This window comes from Physcomitrium patens, chromosome 9 (genome assembly GCF_059467195.1).
Source record: "Physcomitrium patens ecotype Gransden chromosome 9, ASM5946719v1, whole genome shotgun sequence".
Taxonomy (NCBI): Eukaryota; Viridiplantae; Streptophyta; class Bryopsida; order Funariales; family Funariaceae; genus Physcomitrium; species Physcomitrium patens.
The window spans coordinates 5,762,559-5,779,864 of NC_143418.1; the positions used below are offsets into that span (position 1 = coordinate 5,762,559).

Sequence of the window (17,306 nt, forward strand, 5' to 3'; positions counted from 1 at the left end):
CTTCACAAAAGAAGTAGATCTTGAAATAACTCTTATGATTGCACCTCCCAATTTCCAAAATTTATCATAAAACTCCTTGTATCTTCAAAATAGTAATAATATATCTTAAAAAGATATCTTAATTTCAAACAATTATAACCTCATCACCCTAATTCCAAATCCTTTAAAATTTTCACAAAAATTGTAATCTAAATCCTAAAACTTATAATCCTTGCTTTTGATTCTCAAATGCTCCTTTTGAAGTTACCAAAATCCTTGTTGTGGTTGTAGACAACTTGCTGAATGTCCATAGGATATAGCTTTTGACCAATAGGCATAAAGATCTTTACCTTTTGCCTTCATCCAACCATGCCTTGATTTCATCGCTCTCCATAAGCCTTGTGGTAGTTTAGATTTTCATCCTTAGGCTTCCACCTTCTCTTAAAGCTCTATACTAAACATCTAAATCTTATATAATTTAAATATTATAATATAAATAGCTAAAATTCAAAATAAAGTTTTTTATATCCACTCTCTTTAAAATAATTTATTAACCATTCTAACATACATCAAGACTTATGAACATAAAATATATTTTAACTAATTTTTATATACTATAAGTATTTATAGTATGACGACGTGGCTAATTTATTGACTAAGTTTTTAGCCTATCAATTTACTACAAATACATGTAAAGTCAAAATAGTGAATATAAAACTTTTAGAAAGCTTTTGTAAAAGATATTATAAAATCAATCTACTTTTACTTGCTTCTTTTTAATTATATAGGTAATTATTGGAATAAATATATATGTTTGTAATAATGATTTAAGAAAAGATACATGAAATAAGGATGGATTTTCATAAACTTTGGTTGATGTAATTGATAAATATAAGGATTAATATGTTCATATATAGGAAATGGTCTTAGTTTATGATAATACAACTTATTACAAGAATGAATAGTCTTAACATTACAATAAAGTAACCATATCTTATGGCTAATGTGAAATTGAGGTTGTTTCTTGCAATCAGCACCTCCATTGATTTTTTGTCATTCTTGAGCTTCTTTTAGTTGTGCCTTTATTGTTATATGTAGCTCAAATAAATAATTTTTTAAAATCATTCATTATAAGATTATCAACTTTTAAAAAGTCAAAAGTATCAAATTATAGATGATAACCATAATTAGGAAAGAAACGTGTTTATTGAATAAAAAAATATATTATGTTATTATAAGCATATTTTTTTAATGGAAAAAGAATTGTTTAATCACTTTATTGATAGTTGATGGTATACCTCAAATATTACCCAAAACTTAATTTATGCACTCTATTTGTCTATTAATTTGAGGATAGAAAGCCAAAGATAGTTTTATATCTATCTTTATAATTTTAAAAATAATACTTCAAAACTTTGATACAAATTGTGTCCTTTTATTTAATAAAATATCTTTGAACAATCCATAATAGCAATAGATGTTGTCAAGAAAGAACTTGGTTGTTTCTTCATCCGTAATAGAGTTTGTATATGGTACAAAATGTGTCATCTTGGTGAAATGATCCATTATCACAAAGATAGAGTCATAAGAACTTGAGATTGGAAGATCTATGATAAAATCTATAGATACAAAAAATCATTGTTGTTTTGGATTAGGTAATATTTGAAAAAGTCTATAAAATCAATGACCAAGAGTTTTTGATTTTGAAAAAATATCACATAATTATACAAATATTTTGATTGATTTTCACATTTAAAGCCACTACAAATCTCTAGATATTAATTCTAAAATCTTGTTGTATTCAGATTATGTTATTAGTGAGAATTTGTAATAAGTTTGAAGAATATATGATTAAAATTCATCTTCTAAATCATATAAGTACATCTAAAAATAGAATAGATTATTCTTTAATTCAAATTTTAAAGTAACATAAGATTTTGAAGAATTTTCTTTAATATCATGAACAAAAGGATCAAAAGATATACTTTGTGAGTCATCAAATTAACTCACTAGTTATTTTTGAGACAAAAATATGCATGTGGAGGGCCAAAATTACAATTTTTAGATAAAGATGTACTTAGAGGATGTTAAATGAAGAAAAATAGTATTAATACAGAAGAAATAGAGTCATAGTAAGTCTTAGAGGCAATTATTTTAGCTGATTTAGGATTTTTATTTATTGCTGAGTAGTGAGGATTAGTTACTAAGGTCAATATTTATATTGGTCTTCTATCTATACATATTACTTATAAAAAAAAATATAAATATTATTTAGTAGTTAAAAAAATCATGAAAAAGAAGCTCATGTCTTTTTAATTAGTTATATAGGAAGGAAGATTTATAATAGATTTAAATTGATTTAATTACTATAAAAATAATCAAGATAAGAAAAAATAGATTTAAATTTTTATTAGTATTATAAAACAATTATAGGAATTTTATAATTTATTTAGAATCTATTTAGTATTTTTTAGGAATTTTTAGAATAATTTTGAAGATTTTGATAAAAATAAGTTTTATCACTTCGGAAGCCATTATGAAGAAATGGAGCAAGATTTGAAAGCCATTCAAGATTCTTGGGCTAATAGGATGTTTTTAAAGACCATGGTGAAGTCGAAAATGTAATAAAAATGAGTTTTATTAGTAGAAAATAGGAGGGCCAACAGCTAGTCTAGTCCTTATAAGAAGGAAAGTATACAAATCATATATGGATTGTAGCACCTTGGGTATAGGTAGGAAGATAAAACTAAGGTCTTAAGGCTTCTTTATAAAACCAATATATACTACTTGTGAGCCTTGGTGAGGCCCAAACTCCTAATCTCTTAAAGTAAGTTACCCTTGAAGTAAAATTATTTACTTAACTTTTCATTCATTTACTTGTTATTTTTCAAATTTGCATAACATACTCATAATAACTCGGATTTATATGTTTCTTACACTATTAGAAAAAAAAAATTTAATTTTTTTTAAAATATATTTTTTACTTTTATTTTTATTTTTTATGGGATAAAAATTTAATGAATAGACTGTGACTGGTTTTGAGGTGTATAATTCCTTGATTGCATTTATTCCACTTATTTTGTATTTTTCTTCTTTTATCCTTGTTCCTGCTACTTTTACTTCACACCACCCATTACAAGCAACTCTTAATTAAGGTCATTTTGTAATTGGATTACGAAGTGAATTTTACACTCACATACTTCACTGAACTTATTTACAAAAAGTTGAATTAATAATTAGTATTGATTAAATTTCTCATATATAAAATTACTATAGTTTCAAGAAAATAATTTGTTATTAGGCAAAAGTTCCATTGCTCATTTTGGTGTAAGATAAGATCATTTTGAAATAGCATTTGATAAACCTTGATAATTTTTTTAATTGATAAGTGATCTTAAATTTGAATCTTTATAAGAATATATTCTAATAAGATTGGCAAAGAATCAAAACATGTACTATCCTAAAATACTTGAGATTCTTCTAATTAATGTACTTGTTAAGTAGATTAGAATCACCTTTTAAATAATAATGCTATTCTTGAAATAAATCGACAATTGTAAGAAATTCTTTATTATAAAAATATAGTTAATTTCAAATATTGAAAATTTTCTTGAATAAAAAGCTATTGAATGAAATTTATCATTTGCTTCTATTTATAATAATTTCACATCCAAAACAAAGTCTTATGTATTTTTTTTTATAAAAAAATACCTTGAAAAGTTAATACAATATAAGATTGGTGCAAAAATAAATACTATCTTTAAAGCTTCAAATATTAGTTTTACTTCTTTATTCCATTCAAATTTTTGTTTATAAGTCAAATATACAAATAGAGTTGTAACTTAAAAAAAACTTTTTCATAAAGATATAATAATAATTGGAAATTTTCAAAAAAACATCACACATTATTTATTATTCTTAGAATGTTGAAATCCATAGTAGTCTTAACCTTCTTAAGATCCATCATAAGGCTATTATTGAAAATGATGTATCTGAAGAAGTTAACTTAAATAGTATGAAATAAACACTTTTCTATCTTGATGTATAATCTTGCATCTCTAAGTTTTTGTAATACATGACGAACAAGCAGTTCATGTTTTTTTATGCTCTTAAAGTAGATTAAAATTTGATCTAAATAATAGATAACAAAATCATCCAAAAACTCTTAAAAGACATCATTCATTAAATGTTAAAAATTAGTTGGTACATTCATGAGTCCAAAAAGCATGATATTATATTCAAAATGTCTATATCTTCTTTAAAATGCAATCTTCTATGTCTCTCCTTCTTTGATGTGTACCAAATTATATACTCTTCATAGATCTATTTTGATATAGACCTTAGCTTGATTAAATTGGTAAAGAAATCTTAATATCAAGGATAAATGGTATCAATTCTTCATGGTAAACTTATTAAGCCCTTGATATTCTACATATATTTACAAGGATCTATCTTTTTTATTCATAAATAAAATTAGGGCTCTTGTTGAAGATTTTGAATGGTGTATGAAATTATTGGCTAGATTTTCTTCAAGATATTCTTTGAATTCAATCCACTCATTTTGTATTAAATTGTAGATTGGTCCAAATAATGATTGAGCTCTCTCCAAAAGATTAATTAAACAATCATATGGATGATTTTCTAAAAAATATCTACATTCTTCTTTTTAAAAATATCTTGATAATCTTGATATTGACTTAAAATTTCATTTGAAGTCTTTCTACCATTAGAAACAAGAGTGGCATAAATAATATAACATGATCTTTTTTTTGTAGTATCTAAGAAAGTTCTTACTTTTTAAATATGATTTGGTTATACTAGATTTATGACTTTCTACTTGATTAAAAATAGTCTTTGTTATACTATTAAAAAAGTCAAGACTACAAAAATTCCAATCTATTTAGAAGTTATATTTTTTTAATCATGATTAATCTAAAATAACTAGATCAAAGGAATATCTAATAATATTAATTATTACAAAGCTATTGTGACTATTAATTTTTATTTTTATTAGAAGGATTTTTTGAATAATATCTCTAATGAGAAATAAATAATCATCTATTACTTCTACATAAATAAGTTTAGTTTTGTTCACTGAATGTATGCTATGTCTTTTAACAAATTTTTTTATCTAAGAAAGAAATTGAAGCTCTTGAATCTTACAAGAGAAAAACCTTATAATGTTTAAGTTTTAAACTAACTTCTATTATATATTAATAAGAAGGTTCTAAAAAAATATATGATCTTTATTACCTATTATATAAGGTTCCAACCACACGGTCCCTATTATAGCTAGATAAACTTATTTTTTGACATACTGTCTTTTTTGATAGCCATATTCTTCATTTTGTGATTACTTTATTTTTTTTAGATAATATTAAGTAGTAAGCTTAGGTTCTTGACAATACAAGTATAATCATTTTTGTTAATGATAAGTCTTTTCTTGCTTAGTAAGATATTTAAAATGTATTACATCAATTTGTATATTTTCTATTTTCAAAAGTATGTGTTAAAAAGACATTAGTATTGCCATTGAATTATAAAAATATTGAGATCAATTTTTGTGACTCCTATATCCAAATTCAAAAAATTAGATATTACATTTTATAGAACAATCAGTTATTTGACTCAATGTTTGAAAATTAATTAAATTTAGCATTAGTTTCTTTACCTTACATACGTATGATATATGGCCAATACATATGATATATGGCTAACTTGTTGGCTAAGTATTCAATCCACTAATCTGTCATGGACATGCATACTTACTTCAATAAGAAGTTTTAAATAAAAGATAAATGTATGTAGATTTCATATTATCTTATAGCAAAGCTTTTTAAAAGCTTCATAGATGCATATTTGACTTTATACATGTTTGTAGTTGATTGATAGGTTAGAAACTTAATCAACAAGTTAGACATGTATTGCATGTGCTAATAGCTTATAGAATAAACTAACTACATGATGTATATATAAGAAACTTGTCTTCTAAGTTAGACATGTATCAAGGGTCTTATAGAATGTGGCTACATAGTTTTTAGTTAGATAGTATGTATGGAAGCAAGAATGAAGTCTTCTTCACTATTTTCAATACTTTTTTAGTCTTTAGTCTTATTTTAAGACTTTCGAGTCTTCTTATCTTTGGCAATAGCTATTTTAATTTAATATCATATCTTTGAATGATTATCTAGTCTTTTTGAATAACATAAGAGTATATTGATCTTTTAATTCTTTGAAATTCATGTCCCTATCACAATCACCTTTAGACATGTACAAATATGAAACTACATCTATAAAGTTTCTAAGAAGCTTCTCTACAAGATAGTATCAAATTAATCTATTTTTATCTACTTCTATCTATTCAAATTATCTAAATGATTATTAGAGTAAACATATATGTCCGTGGCAATAGCTCCTTTTCTCATTGTTCTTTTACATTGAAGATTTTCAAAAATGTTGCAAAATAAATTTATTATTAATTTACACAAATTTATATCAATTTTTGATTTTCTATGATTTTAAAAAAAATAATTATAATATAAATCTTATTATATTTCAAAAATTTCCAAATCACCTTAAATAATCTTAATTTTGTAAAGTTCTTATAAATTTAATATCCACACAAATTACTTAAAGCCAATGTTCAAAGAAACTTTATGAAAGTTTCTTCTTAATCTTCCTCTTCAATCAACCAAAGAACTTTGCAATTCTTATAGGTATCTAGTTTTGGATCTTAAGGTTTAGTTTTGGCCTTGATTTACAACTAATCCTCTTTATATATCAATGTCTAGCTTTTTAAAAACGATTTACTGAGAACTATTTTTTATTTTTATCTAAAAATTCTTATAATATTATTTTTTTCTACTCCATTTTATTTTATCTTTTTTATGCTCTTATAATAAGTAAGAATATTTTTTTACAAAAAAAACAACATTAATACCAAATATTTTAACAACTTGTCTATCTTTTAGCTTTATTTTTTTAAAGTAATTTTCTACTTTATTTGTCAATTAAAATTGTTTTAAAAAATCCATATTTTTATCTTTTATGTAGTAATTGTATTACAATACAACATGATTTTTTAACCAGCCAATTCAAATATTCTTTGTATTTTTTATTGTTAAAGAATTTTTTAAAAAAAAACTTTTTGATAAGTTTGTCTTTAAAGGTTATAGATGATGATAAATCGAATAAATTATATCATTAATATTTTTTTAAAGTCCAATTTTTTTTACAATCCTAGCAAATTTTATTTCAATCTAAATATTCAAAGCACAATTGTATATGTCTATTATTAATGAGATAGTTTAAGATGTATAATAATATAAGTTAATTATGAATAATATATATATATATCAATTTGATTTGATTTGATTTATTTCAATGATATTTCAAGTGAAGTAAATAGAGTATTTATAATTTCTTCAAGAATCAATAATAAAATGCTAATAGAAATCTTTGAAACAACTTTTTAGTATATAAACCTAGATCAATTTTTATTGATTGTTTCAAAAGAAGAATTGTTGACAAATATAACATTATTAAATAATACATTTATAGAATCTAATAAATACATAATTATTTTATATATAGATAATTTATAAATAATTTTTATATTTAAAAGAATTAATTTATCTATTTATTTTGTATGCAAATTGTCATATACGAATTTTTTCTCTTCCAATGATATTATTTATAAAAATAAAATATTATAAACTAATAGAAATCTAATCCATTTAAATCAAATATTAAAAAATAATACTATTTAGATTAGAGTTAGAATGATAATATATAACATAGATTATGTGGCTAAAGTAATTTACATACACATTTAAATATTATAAATGAAGAGAAATTCTTTTAAAATTAGACTCTATGGCTTGTAGAGCCAAATTAGTTGGATTAGTGTCAAATTTCAAATATGGAGACCAAACAATGAAGGTGCATGAAGTTGTGGTGATAGTTGTATCTTCTTGAATGTAGGATCTCTTTAAAAAAAATTAACATAGTTGTATCTTTTTGAATTTAGAAGCAACAAACTTTAGTGGACTGCAATGAAAGTGAGTTACAATAACATGACCATTCTTTTTATGTGTGGAATAGCTTCAATCTCATTGGATCTAGTTTCTATGATATGTTTATGCATTGTGAAAGGGCATATGTTTTTAGTGATTTTGACATAATTTTTAGTTATTCTATTGGACAAGAATTTTATTATATTGTAGATAATTAGAATTGAATGACTTGATTAGTGAAACCTCCTTATTAGTTAAGATGAAAATATTATTTTATTAGCCAAAAACATATGTTGCCCTTTTACAATGTAAAAATTTATGTTTCATTTTCACACGTGTCCTTTTTCATTGCATGCTACCTTATTTTGTGTTAAATTGATTTTCACAATATTACCCCTTTCACAATGTAAAAATGTATGCAGTCCTTTCACATATATTACCTTATTTTGTGTTAAAATATTTTTCATGCCCAATAACATAGGTTTTTTCTAGAATATATATATTACAACTGATTGGAGTGACTCAAAGATAAAATAAAATGAAATAACACTATGCTCAATATAACTATTTACATAAGGATTTATCCCCTATTAACAATAAATATTACTATATCAAATGCAGGAGTTGGATATGTAGTTCTATGGTATCAGAAGTATTAATATAATTTATTCATTTATATTTTAAAATAGATTGAATCACTTAAAAATTCAGTCTTTGATACATTATGATTATTGAGATGCCCTCATATCCACAGTTTGTTAATTTTCAATGTTTTGAGAAAATTAGGGCTCTCGCATCAATCCAGGATCTGTGAAGGCCAAGCCAGGTCATACCGACTTTCTTGCACAAATTGATTTTAGTTGACGCCACAGGCTAAAACAACTCGGAAATAATTTAAGGTAATGGGTCCTACCGTCAAAGGTCATTGTGGTGGTTCACTCCTTAATTCAAGGGACTCTGTCAGTGCCATGCAGGATGCAGAAAACGTGCAAATGATGCAACAACATGCATGAATAAATTTCACTCATGGCCACTTTCTCTCCAACAAACAATATTCTCTTACCCATTTCCCTGCCCCGATGCCGACTAACATCAGGCAGCTTGGGGTGTACCATCAAAATACATACCATCCACATTTGATAAACCGGATGATATTTACTCAGCTGTGCAGGCATTGACAAACCAACAATCACGTCTTGCTGTGATGCAATGTCAAACGTCACGTACGATTAACCAAGTACCAAAAAGTAGAATGCATTAAAGTCAAGGTTCTGAGGGCCAATAAAAAAAACACAATGCAATTTAATTATGAAACAGAGGCATCCCAATATCTGCCAAAACGAGTGATCAAACTAGTATATGTGCATGTCAGAAAATAAAGCAGAAGGAGCTTGAGCACCATCTCTGTCTATTGGCACACAACACACTACCATCATCAAGTTGAATGTGCATGGCTAGGTCCAAAAATGAAATTGCCGTGCACATACTGACATTTTCGTCAAGCTTGTATTTACACTCCTCATAGGACCCCTCAAGGCCACCCCTAATCTGCCTAAGACAACAGTAACCCCAGCAGCCGCACTGTCGTCACCACGATCTGGCTTAGAAATCGATGTGAATCAATTCAGTCTACATCCTCTAAAAATACCGAGCGCACTGAAATGACTGCACAATCAGATGGCTTGTTCACAGGGACTTCATGATCCCGGCTCCCTAATAGTTCGAATTGTTCCATGACTGTTGCGCACGTTGAGGTTGCTGCTGGTAGGCTCCTGCTTGGCTGTTGCCCCCTGCGCCTCCCATTCCTTGGGGCTGTTGAAGCATCTGATGGCTTGGGGCCGGCCCTGTCTGTGACGGATGATACAAGTTGGTATATGCCGCGTTTGGATGCGCATGCCCGTGCGTCGGTTGCTGAGAATGCGCGTATCCACTGTGCTGGCCTTGCCCGGCCAAACTGTAGTACAAGCTCGTCTGCATGGCCGCTGACGGTCCAATATCGCGGGGCATCGCGGCCTGAATCCATACTGTCGAGCTATCTCCCTGCTGCCAAAAAACGTCCACACTGTTAATACACCCAACTAACGCCAACCAAAACCATCGAACCCTCTCTACAAATGCACGCGGCACAAAATGCTTGGGACTATCAACTGACTAACACCATTCCATCACGTCCACCCTCAGTACGCATTCTCACAACTCTGAAGATATATCGCCATACCTGTTGGCTCGGAATGTAGAGAGTGCTATCCTTATAACGCGATGTGTTCATGTCCTCGTATCCAGAAGCATTTCCGACTGTCACCGCAGGACTTGACGCATATCCTGAAGGCGTTGTCGTGTACCCGCCGTATCCTACGGCTGGTGCAGGATGGGGAGCGTTTCCGGCAGCTGCCCCGGGCTTGTACTGGGGCATCGGAAACTTCACAGCAGTCGCTCCGCCAGCTGGATAAGACGATGCCGCAGATGGAGGAGTGTACGTCGAGCCAGCCGGAGGCTGAGCATAAGCTGTGCTGCTCGAGTTGTAAACGTGGTGCGGATATGGGGGCTGCAAATACGGGTAACTTGCGGGCATATATTGATAACTCACGTAGTTCCCAAAGGGTCCCGAAGGTGGCTGTGAATAATGCATCGGCAAAGCTTGCTGCGGCACCACTTGTGCAGGCTGCACGTTACTTCCCGGTTGAGAAGTCTGCGAAGAACTCACGCTCGGTGTGGCAGAAGCTAGCATCGGATTTCCTCCCTGCACAAATCCCCTCGTCATCAAATCATGAATGTCTCCCAAAACAAAAATTATCAACAGTAAAGAAATCGATAGTAAAAATACAACCTCACACTTCTCGATCCAATCTAGCAAACACGAGTTCTCACCTCCTGGGATGCTTGAAGAGATGGAGCCGCCATCAAACCAATATTCCCAGAATACTTGCTCGCTGTGTTCGTTGGAACATAGGGAGGATAAAGCCGATCGGATTCTGCCCCACGGAACGCTGAAGTATAGTAGCTCGTCGTCGGGTCGTACGCCGGCTGAGAAGAATCACAGATGCGGACAACGCAAGCTAATCAGGCTACTCACCATGTATATCAACAGATAAAAAAAAAAAAAAAAAAAAAAAAATACACTCAAAATACGCTGGGAAGCATTCTCGGCGTATCAACGATCCAAGCAGACAACACGAGTCACAAACAACAAGCACACACAACTGCATCCACACTCAACCTCCATAATCGAGAGAGAGAACGGAGAGAGAAACGCTAGAAACTAAACATGACGCGTAGAGCCCAAGTGCTTTACACGTACCACCATGCTTGGAATCCGAGGTGCATCCTGAGGTGCCGACTCCGTTTGCTCGTAACCATACTGACCGCCAGGCATTTGTGGCATCAACCCAAACCCAGGATAGTTTGACGCCCCAAAAAAATACGGCGCCGACTGCACCACTGGATCAGGTTTCGTGTGCTGCTCCTGGGCTGGAACGGCCGGGTCTTGCTGAACTACAGGTGGTGCCTCCACGCTCGCGTCAATGCTCTCCACCGGAGTAGCTACCTGCTGCAGCCCATATGACTGGGCCATCTCCACTTGGGTATCCACACTGAAACCCACCCATATTCAAACTTTACCTCGAATGCACATCATACAAGCCTTCTCATCTTAGCACCACTCGTTGCCTCCTACCAAGCACTCCGTCCTATCCTACAACCAGTGCTCAACGAACAACGCACTCAACCCTGGGACAAACCCCATTTCTAAGAAAATTTCACGAGCTCACCTTGAAGGAGCCGGCAACTCGACCGGAGCCTCTTCCACAGCAATAGTCTCCACGTTCTTCTTGTTCTCTTCAACTTCTGCATGACCAAAGCTCGTCCCGAAAGCTGACACAAAATCTGAACCAAAGCTACCGAAGCTCAAATGCGAACGGTCTGCTTCCGGCACTCGAAGGTGCGTCGGAATTATCACCGGCTCGTCTTCTTGTATGCTCATAGACTGATATGCTTGAGCTATGCTCGTCGGGTCCACAGCACCTAGACCTTGAGAACCACCGTCCGCTGACGATCCTAACAAGTTGTGCCCAGGAGCTTTCGCCTTCCACTCCAAGCCGCCGGCACCTGCAGCTGCACGATAGCGAAAAACACCTGTCAGATCATCACATCCATCCAATGAACATTCATGCATCTAGAGCAACACTCCGACTACCCCAACGCCCCGAGTTCCACGCAAATAACGCATATCATACGACGCATCCTACCTTTCTGAGTGCCCACGGGCTGCTGTGGGGACCCATACAAAGGTCGCCCGTTAAATTGGCTACCACCCAGTACGCTCATTGACCCGTGTCCTTGCGAGTTGCCTGCCTCCATGCTCACGGCAGCTTCATCCACACTTACATCTCGACTAGACGGTGCAGACGCCGTCGCAGCAGGAGGAGAAGGCGGTCTTGCTGTCTCTAATTCCCTCTCCATGTCTGTCTCCAGATCGCCAGAGCCTTCGGATTCTGGGACAGAGCTCGCTTGAGCCGATGGGGACGCCGCACTTGAATCGATTGCCGCCTCTGCATTTGATGAACTTACAGGCCGATCTCCAATAGGACGCTGGTTGCCCACCGCACCGATGGCACTTTGACCGCCCACAACTCGCAAATCTACCGATGTATGAAGCACCGGGTCCGCACTCGACGAATAAAATCCCGAGGACTCCGGAGAAGGCTCAGAAGCTGCTACTGGGGCTACGGCAGCCGGATATGATGGAGACAACGCCGTTTGAACGACCGGCACGGCTGGGGAAGTTGCCGGAGATTGGAAGCTCGAGGGAGGTGGAGGAGGAGCTGCCCGCGCTTTCAATAGATCTGCCATTGTGCCATGCCCTGAGGCCCATGCCCCTTGTGGGGGTCGTGCGGGTCTCACAAACCCGCTGCTTCCATTAACTGCTCCTCCGGAGCTACTGCTAGCTGGACTTGGAGCTTGAACTGGTGCTGCTGCTGCTGCTGCTGCTGCTGTTTGAGCGCCTGTTGATGGTGGTACAGAGCTGCAATTCACAATCAACATCAAACAATCAGGAATTCATTATCTGAAACTAGTAACTCCATATCCAACATACCAAGAAACCACCACTTTTCAACTCCATAATCTGCTGTATCTACGCCCCTCACAGCCAAAACTCAAGCGAACCAAAACAAAACAATCCAGAGGCATCTCAGGTAGAATTTCCACCACATATTACATCAAAATCTCATCACACGACTGAATTCATTAATATGTACACACGGAGCTCTCAGAATCTGCATGCTAAGAGGTCATCACAGTTTTCATGATTCAATTTGATTTTATCGTATCTCGTACGTACCTCGGGGCCGACGGCTTTGCTTGACAGGGTGCAGTAGTTGAATTTGAAGCTGCGCTAGAACCACGCAAACCAGGATGAATGCCATTCTCTCTTCCGTGCGCTCGACCTCGCCCACCACCATACTCTGAACAACCAAACTCGCCACATAAATCATTACACCCTTCCAAGAACCCACCTTGCCACGCCCACAGCCGTTCTTCTTATGATGCTTGAGTATTACACCACTTCCTCTAATTGCATACAGCAAGTAGCTGCCTCGCTCAGTTGCCAAACACTACTTTCATGTCAACATTAAGGGCTTGTACGCGACCGAAGGTGCTTGGGTTATATCGACGGGAGAACCTTAAGCTTTATCATTCCACTCATCATTACCGTAAAACTCACATCAATCTCAGCTGAAGCGCTTGAGGAAGTAGATCGACATCACAAACTTCGCAAATCATCTGATATGCTGCTACTCTTCCTCACTATATATCATGCTCATTTACAATACATTCAGCACAAGCCTTGACTTGAACACTAGGCATGTCCATTGGCACTCACCCTGTGAACCCTGAGAACCGTAACGAGGCAGAGAACCCCCGGTTCCACCACCGCCACGTCCACCTCCTCTGATATAACCACCGCTACCAGGCCGTCCCCTCATATCCGAATCTCTCGCTTTCATTCCTCCAGTCTGCCGTATCATGGTGCTCACGGATGTTAAATACAATACAGCGCGGTCAGTTCTCCCTCAACTCTTTCGCAGCTTGTCTATCTACGACTCGGTAAGGAAATCAAGTTCCACATTTTCTTACCTCTTTCTTCTTGTCCCGCTTCCTCTTCACTTCGTGAAACGGATCTGCATCGTCAAACCCACCATTAGCACCTCAAATCAATCCCGCTAGCCCCACCTGCCCAAACCTACCACATTGGCGAAATCCATGACCCACGAACGCAGTGACGTCAGAATCGCAGTTAAATACACATGTAGCACAGCAGCAGTGCAAAGGGAAAGGTACGGCTCCTATACCTCCTGCAAAATACACCCAACCATATAAAAACACATTAATAACTCGACCCACACAAAAATTACACTCATCAAGATATTAGCTGCACAACTCTAAGACGCAACTACTGCGATGCCAACAAATCTTCGAATCCAATCTATATAAAATGTAGAGCGATTATAGAAAGACACGGTCATTCTAGCACAGTATGAAACTAAAAGCCATTCTGACCATACCAAAAGTCACTTTCTACACTTTGTTAATGCTTCAGCCGATACGGATAAGACAACGGGACAGAATTCTCTTACACATTTCGGACCTCAAGAGAAGTGTAGGTTGAATACTTCTACACCATGCGAACATATTGCGAAATGACGACGTGGTTTGACCCACCATACATAAAATCGAACTCGCTAACATGAACCGAACGCTCGTACCCAACACAACCCGGACTAGAGCAGCACGTCATTGCATCAATCATGACCAAAGAGCCCGCTTCATCCCGCAGTGCAATTTCATCATTTGGAACAGCAGGAGGTCTATAGCACAGGCTTCACCATTTCGGTGGCAAACATGGCGTGCCTTGCACGGAGATCTAACCCCATAGAACTAACCACCTAATCACGACACCGTCGCACAAACCTCTGCTCAAAACTCCAGACTCATTGAACATAACTTGCGCAGCACTAGGTCCCATCCACGACACAAGAACGATCGAGCCATAAAAGCCCGAGCACAAACGCACGCGTACCTTGGTTCAGCAGCCGTTGCGCGGCCTCGTTCGGGTCCATGTTGCACTCTTTGAGCATGGCATAAATCTCCTCTTCGCTGTTGCCGACCACCTCCTTGAGGTCCTGCACCACTTTCTTAGTGCTGGCCGGGATGTCGACGGCACCGCCGCCGCCCCTGCCGGTACTCATCTTGGTGGACAGCGCAGCCCCCCTGCAGCTCCACCCCGGGCCGACTCCGCCTGTTGCCTTGCTCCTCCTCCGATGACCGCCCTCCGTCCCAATGCTCCCACACGTTGCCGTATGATTGAAATGATACTAGTTTAGCAAACCTTAGGGTTTCAAGCACAAGCTATGGCTTTGAAAGGGGGACAGGGAGTAGAGACAGGGGCAAGCAGGCAACACCGTAGTAGGACCGAGCTAAGATGGAGCACAGCGAACAACAACACGTGAATGCTGGTGACGATGGGAAAGAGTCGGAGATGGCTGGAAAGGCGGGAGACTTGGGCCCCAAACCCTAATTCCATCGTCCCGTTCACACTCCGTTTGAATCTCTGCGGAAATTTTAAGTTAACCAGGCCCTGCGTCAGTTTGATCTGTTTTGAATTTTCAATTTCGTCAGGATGATCATCCTGCCCTTTTGTGGATAGCTCCTCGTTTTCCGTCGACGACTCTGTCCGTCATGGTGCTCTTTTGGATGATATTCGTCGTCCAGGGTCCCCCCCTTTCTGGGAACTTGGATTGAGTGCATTCCCTTTGGTTCCCAACGTTGTGCTGCACCTTTGTTAATACAAAGTCGGCCTCGGAATTCCACCACCCATTTACTTGCTTAATACTCCTACTCCCCCTTCACCTCCCTACTACCACATTTCTCAATTATTATTGTAAACCTTAACTTCTGTGTTTTTCTGGATTTTTTTCTTCTTTTTTGATGTTTGATTGTGGGTAGTGGGTTGTGTCGATGTGTATTCATTTGAACACTTTTGGGAACCATCTAAATTTGCATCTCTACTTCCAAAGCATTTTTCTTTTTTTAGAATGCAAATATGATTTTTTGCAGTCAATGACAGATACGAATACCTGAATTCTAAAGTAGCACAATAAAATTTCTGATATATACATACATACATCCATACATATACCAAAACATGGTGGGTCATTCACATTTGACAAATGAAATACTATGCTGAAAATCAATATATGACTGAATGTTTATATATATATATATATATATATATGAGAATACTCTCACGTTTATTTACTAAAATTGAGCATCTTTTTACAAGTTTAATGTCACATAGGAACTAGTATGTTCTTTTACAAAAATGCATTTTAATATCTAATACTTAGCTAAATTGTTGTATGACAAGCATTAATATTTACTATAAATTGAAATTGATATGCAAAGAAATTCATATTTAAATTATATATTAAAAAATTCAATATATATATATATATATATATATACAGAGAGAGAGAGAGAGAGAGAGAGAGAGAGAGAAGAAATCATTAAGTGTTGTACCTAAAGCAAGACCTTGAAACTCTGAACCAAGTTAAACACATCTGTTTTTTCCTATCTGGCTTCAAGTAATTTTGCCAAAGATTATGGTAATGAAAAATCACATAATAATAAATGAATAAATAAATGATTGTTAAATTTTTAGCTCTTTTGATTTAAATTTTTATCATGTTTCATGTAAGAAAATTTAATTAAATCATTGTTTTATTAATTAACTGGCAATGAAACAAATGTTAAACCTTTGACTTGATCTACTGAATATATGGAGGAGGCTAACCTCTACTCTAGTACAATTTCACAAATCTGGACTACATAGACTCAATTGTAAAGTAAGACATGTTATTATTTTTTTAAATACATATTTGAGAAATTAATATTAATTGGTTTACGATGATTATTTTTTAGAGACAATTACTACATGCCATGCCAAATACATCATATGTATTTTAAATTTAGTTTTCTGTGTTATATTACTTAAAAAAATATGTAAATTTATTATCTTTTATTGTAAGAAAATTGAAGTCAAATAAAATATAAACTTTCACTATTTTAAGAATTTGTTTGCCAAAAACCTAAACAAAGTGAACAGCATCATTTTGCAGATGTGGCCATTTTTTACAGTACATCTTATCATGCCGCAATTAAAAATAATAATTTTTAGCACTTCTGTGTTAATAACAATTTGACATTCTATTCTTACTATGTTCAATATCTTCTAATCAACAATTGGAGTAATAA

At 34.6% G+C, this 17,306-nt stretch overlaps 1 protein-coding gene and 1 long non-coding RNA gene across 5 annotated transcripts; one reads left to right on the forward strand and one right to left on the reverse strand.

The window, feature by feature from the left end:
- The first annotated feature begins 8,299 nt into the window (after nucleotides 1-8,299).
- LOC141045767 (uncharacterized) lies at nucleotides 8,300-9,107 on the forward strand. The gene is made up of 3 exons (XR_012218186.1): nucleotides 8,300-8,408; nucleotides 8,781-8,820; nucleotides 8,969-9,107. It is a non-coding gene; the product is annotated as an uncharacterized LOC141045767 (long non-coding RNA).
- Nucleotides 9,108-9,232: 125 nt separating this feature from the next.
- LOC112286695 (uncharacterized) lies at nucleotides 9,233-15,494 on the reverse strand. 4 transcript variants are annotated; one of them, XM_090253019.1, is made up of 10 exons: nucleotides 15,072-15,494; nucleotides 14,130-14,175; nucleotides 13,876-14,008; nucleotides 13,333-13,456; nucleotides 12,239-13,014; nucleotides 11,762-12,098; nucleotides 11,293-11,584; nucleotides 10,863-11,018; nucleotides 10,213-10,734; nucleotides 9,233-10,034 (listed from the first exon to the last, which is right to left on the reverse strand). In XM_090253019.1, the coding sequence occupies exons 1-10, from the start codon at nucleotides 15,239-15,241 to the stop codon at nucleotides 9,708-9,710; spliced, it is 2,883 nt and encodes a 960-aa protein (XP_090109145.1). In that variant the 5' UTR covers nucleotides 15,242-15,494; the 3' UTR covers nucleotides 9,233-9,707. The 4 variants fall into 4 exon arrangements, with proteins under 4 accessions (XP_090109145.1, XP_024384605.1, XP_024384604.1 ...); XM_024528837.3 differs by having other exon boundaries at nucleotides 9,233-10,037; XM_024528836.3 differs by having other exon boundaries at nucleotides 11,762-12,104.
- Nucleotides 15,495-17,306: the final 1,812 nt, after the last annotated feature.

Coding starts and splice junctions, on each gene's coding strand:
- LOC112286695 (XM_024528835.3), bottom strand. CDS start 15,241: ATGAGTACCGGCAGGGGCGGCGGCGGTGCCGTCGACATCCCGGCCAGC. Junction 13,015..13,332: donor GCAAAGCCGTCGGCCCCGAG/GTACGTACGAGA, acceptor TGTGAATTGCAG/CTCTGTACCACCATCAACAG. Junction 11,585..11,761: donor GAGTTGCCGGCTCCTTCAAG/GTGAGCTCGTGA, acceptor GGTGGGTTTCAG/TGTGGATACCCAAGTGGAGA.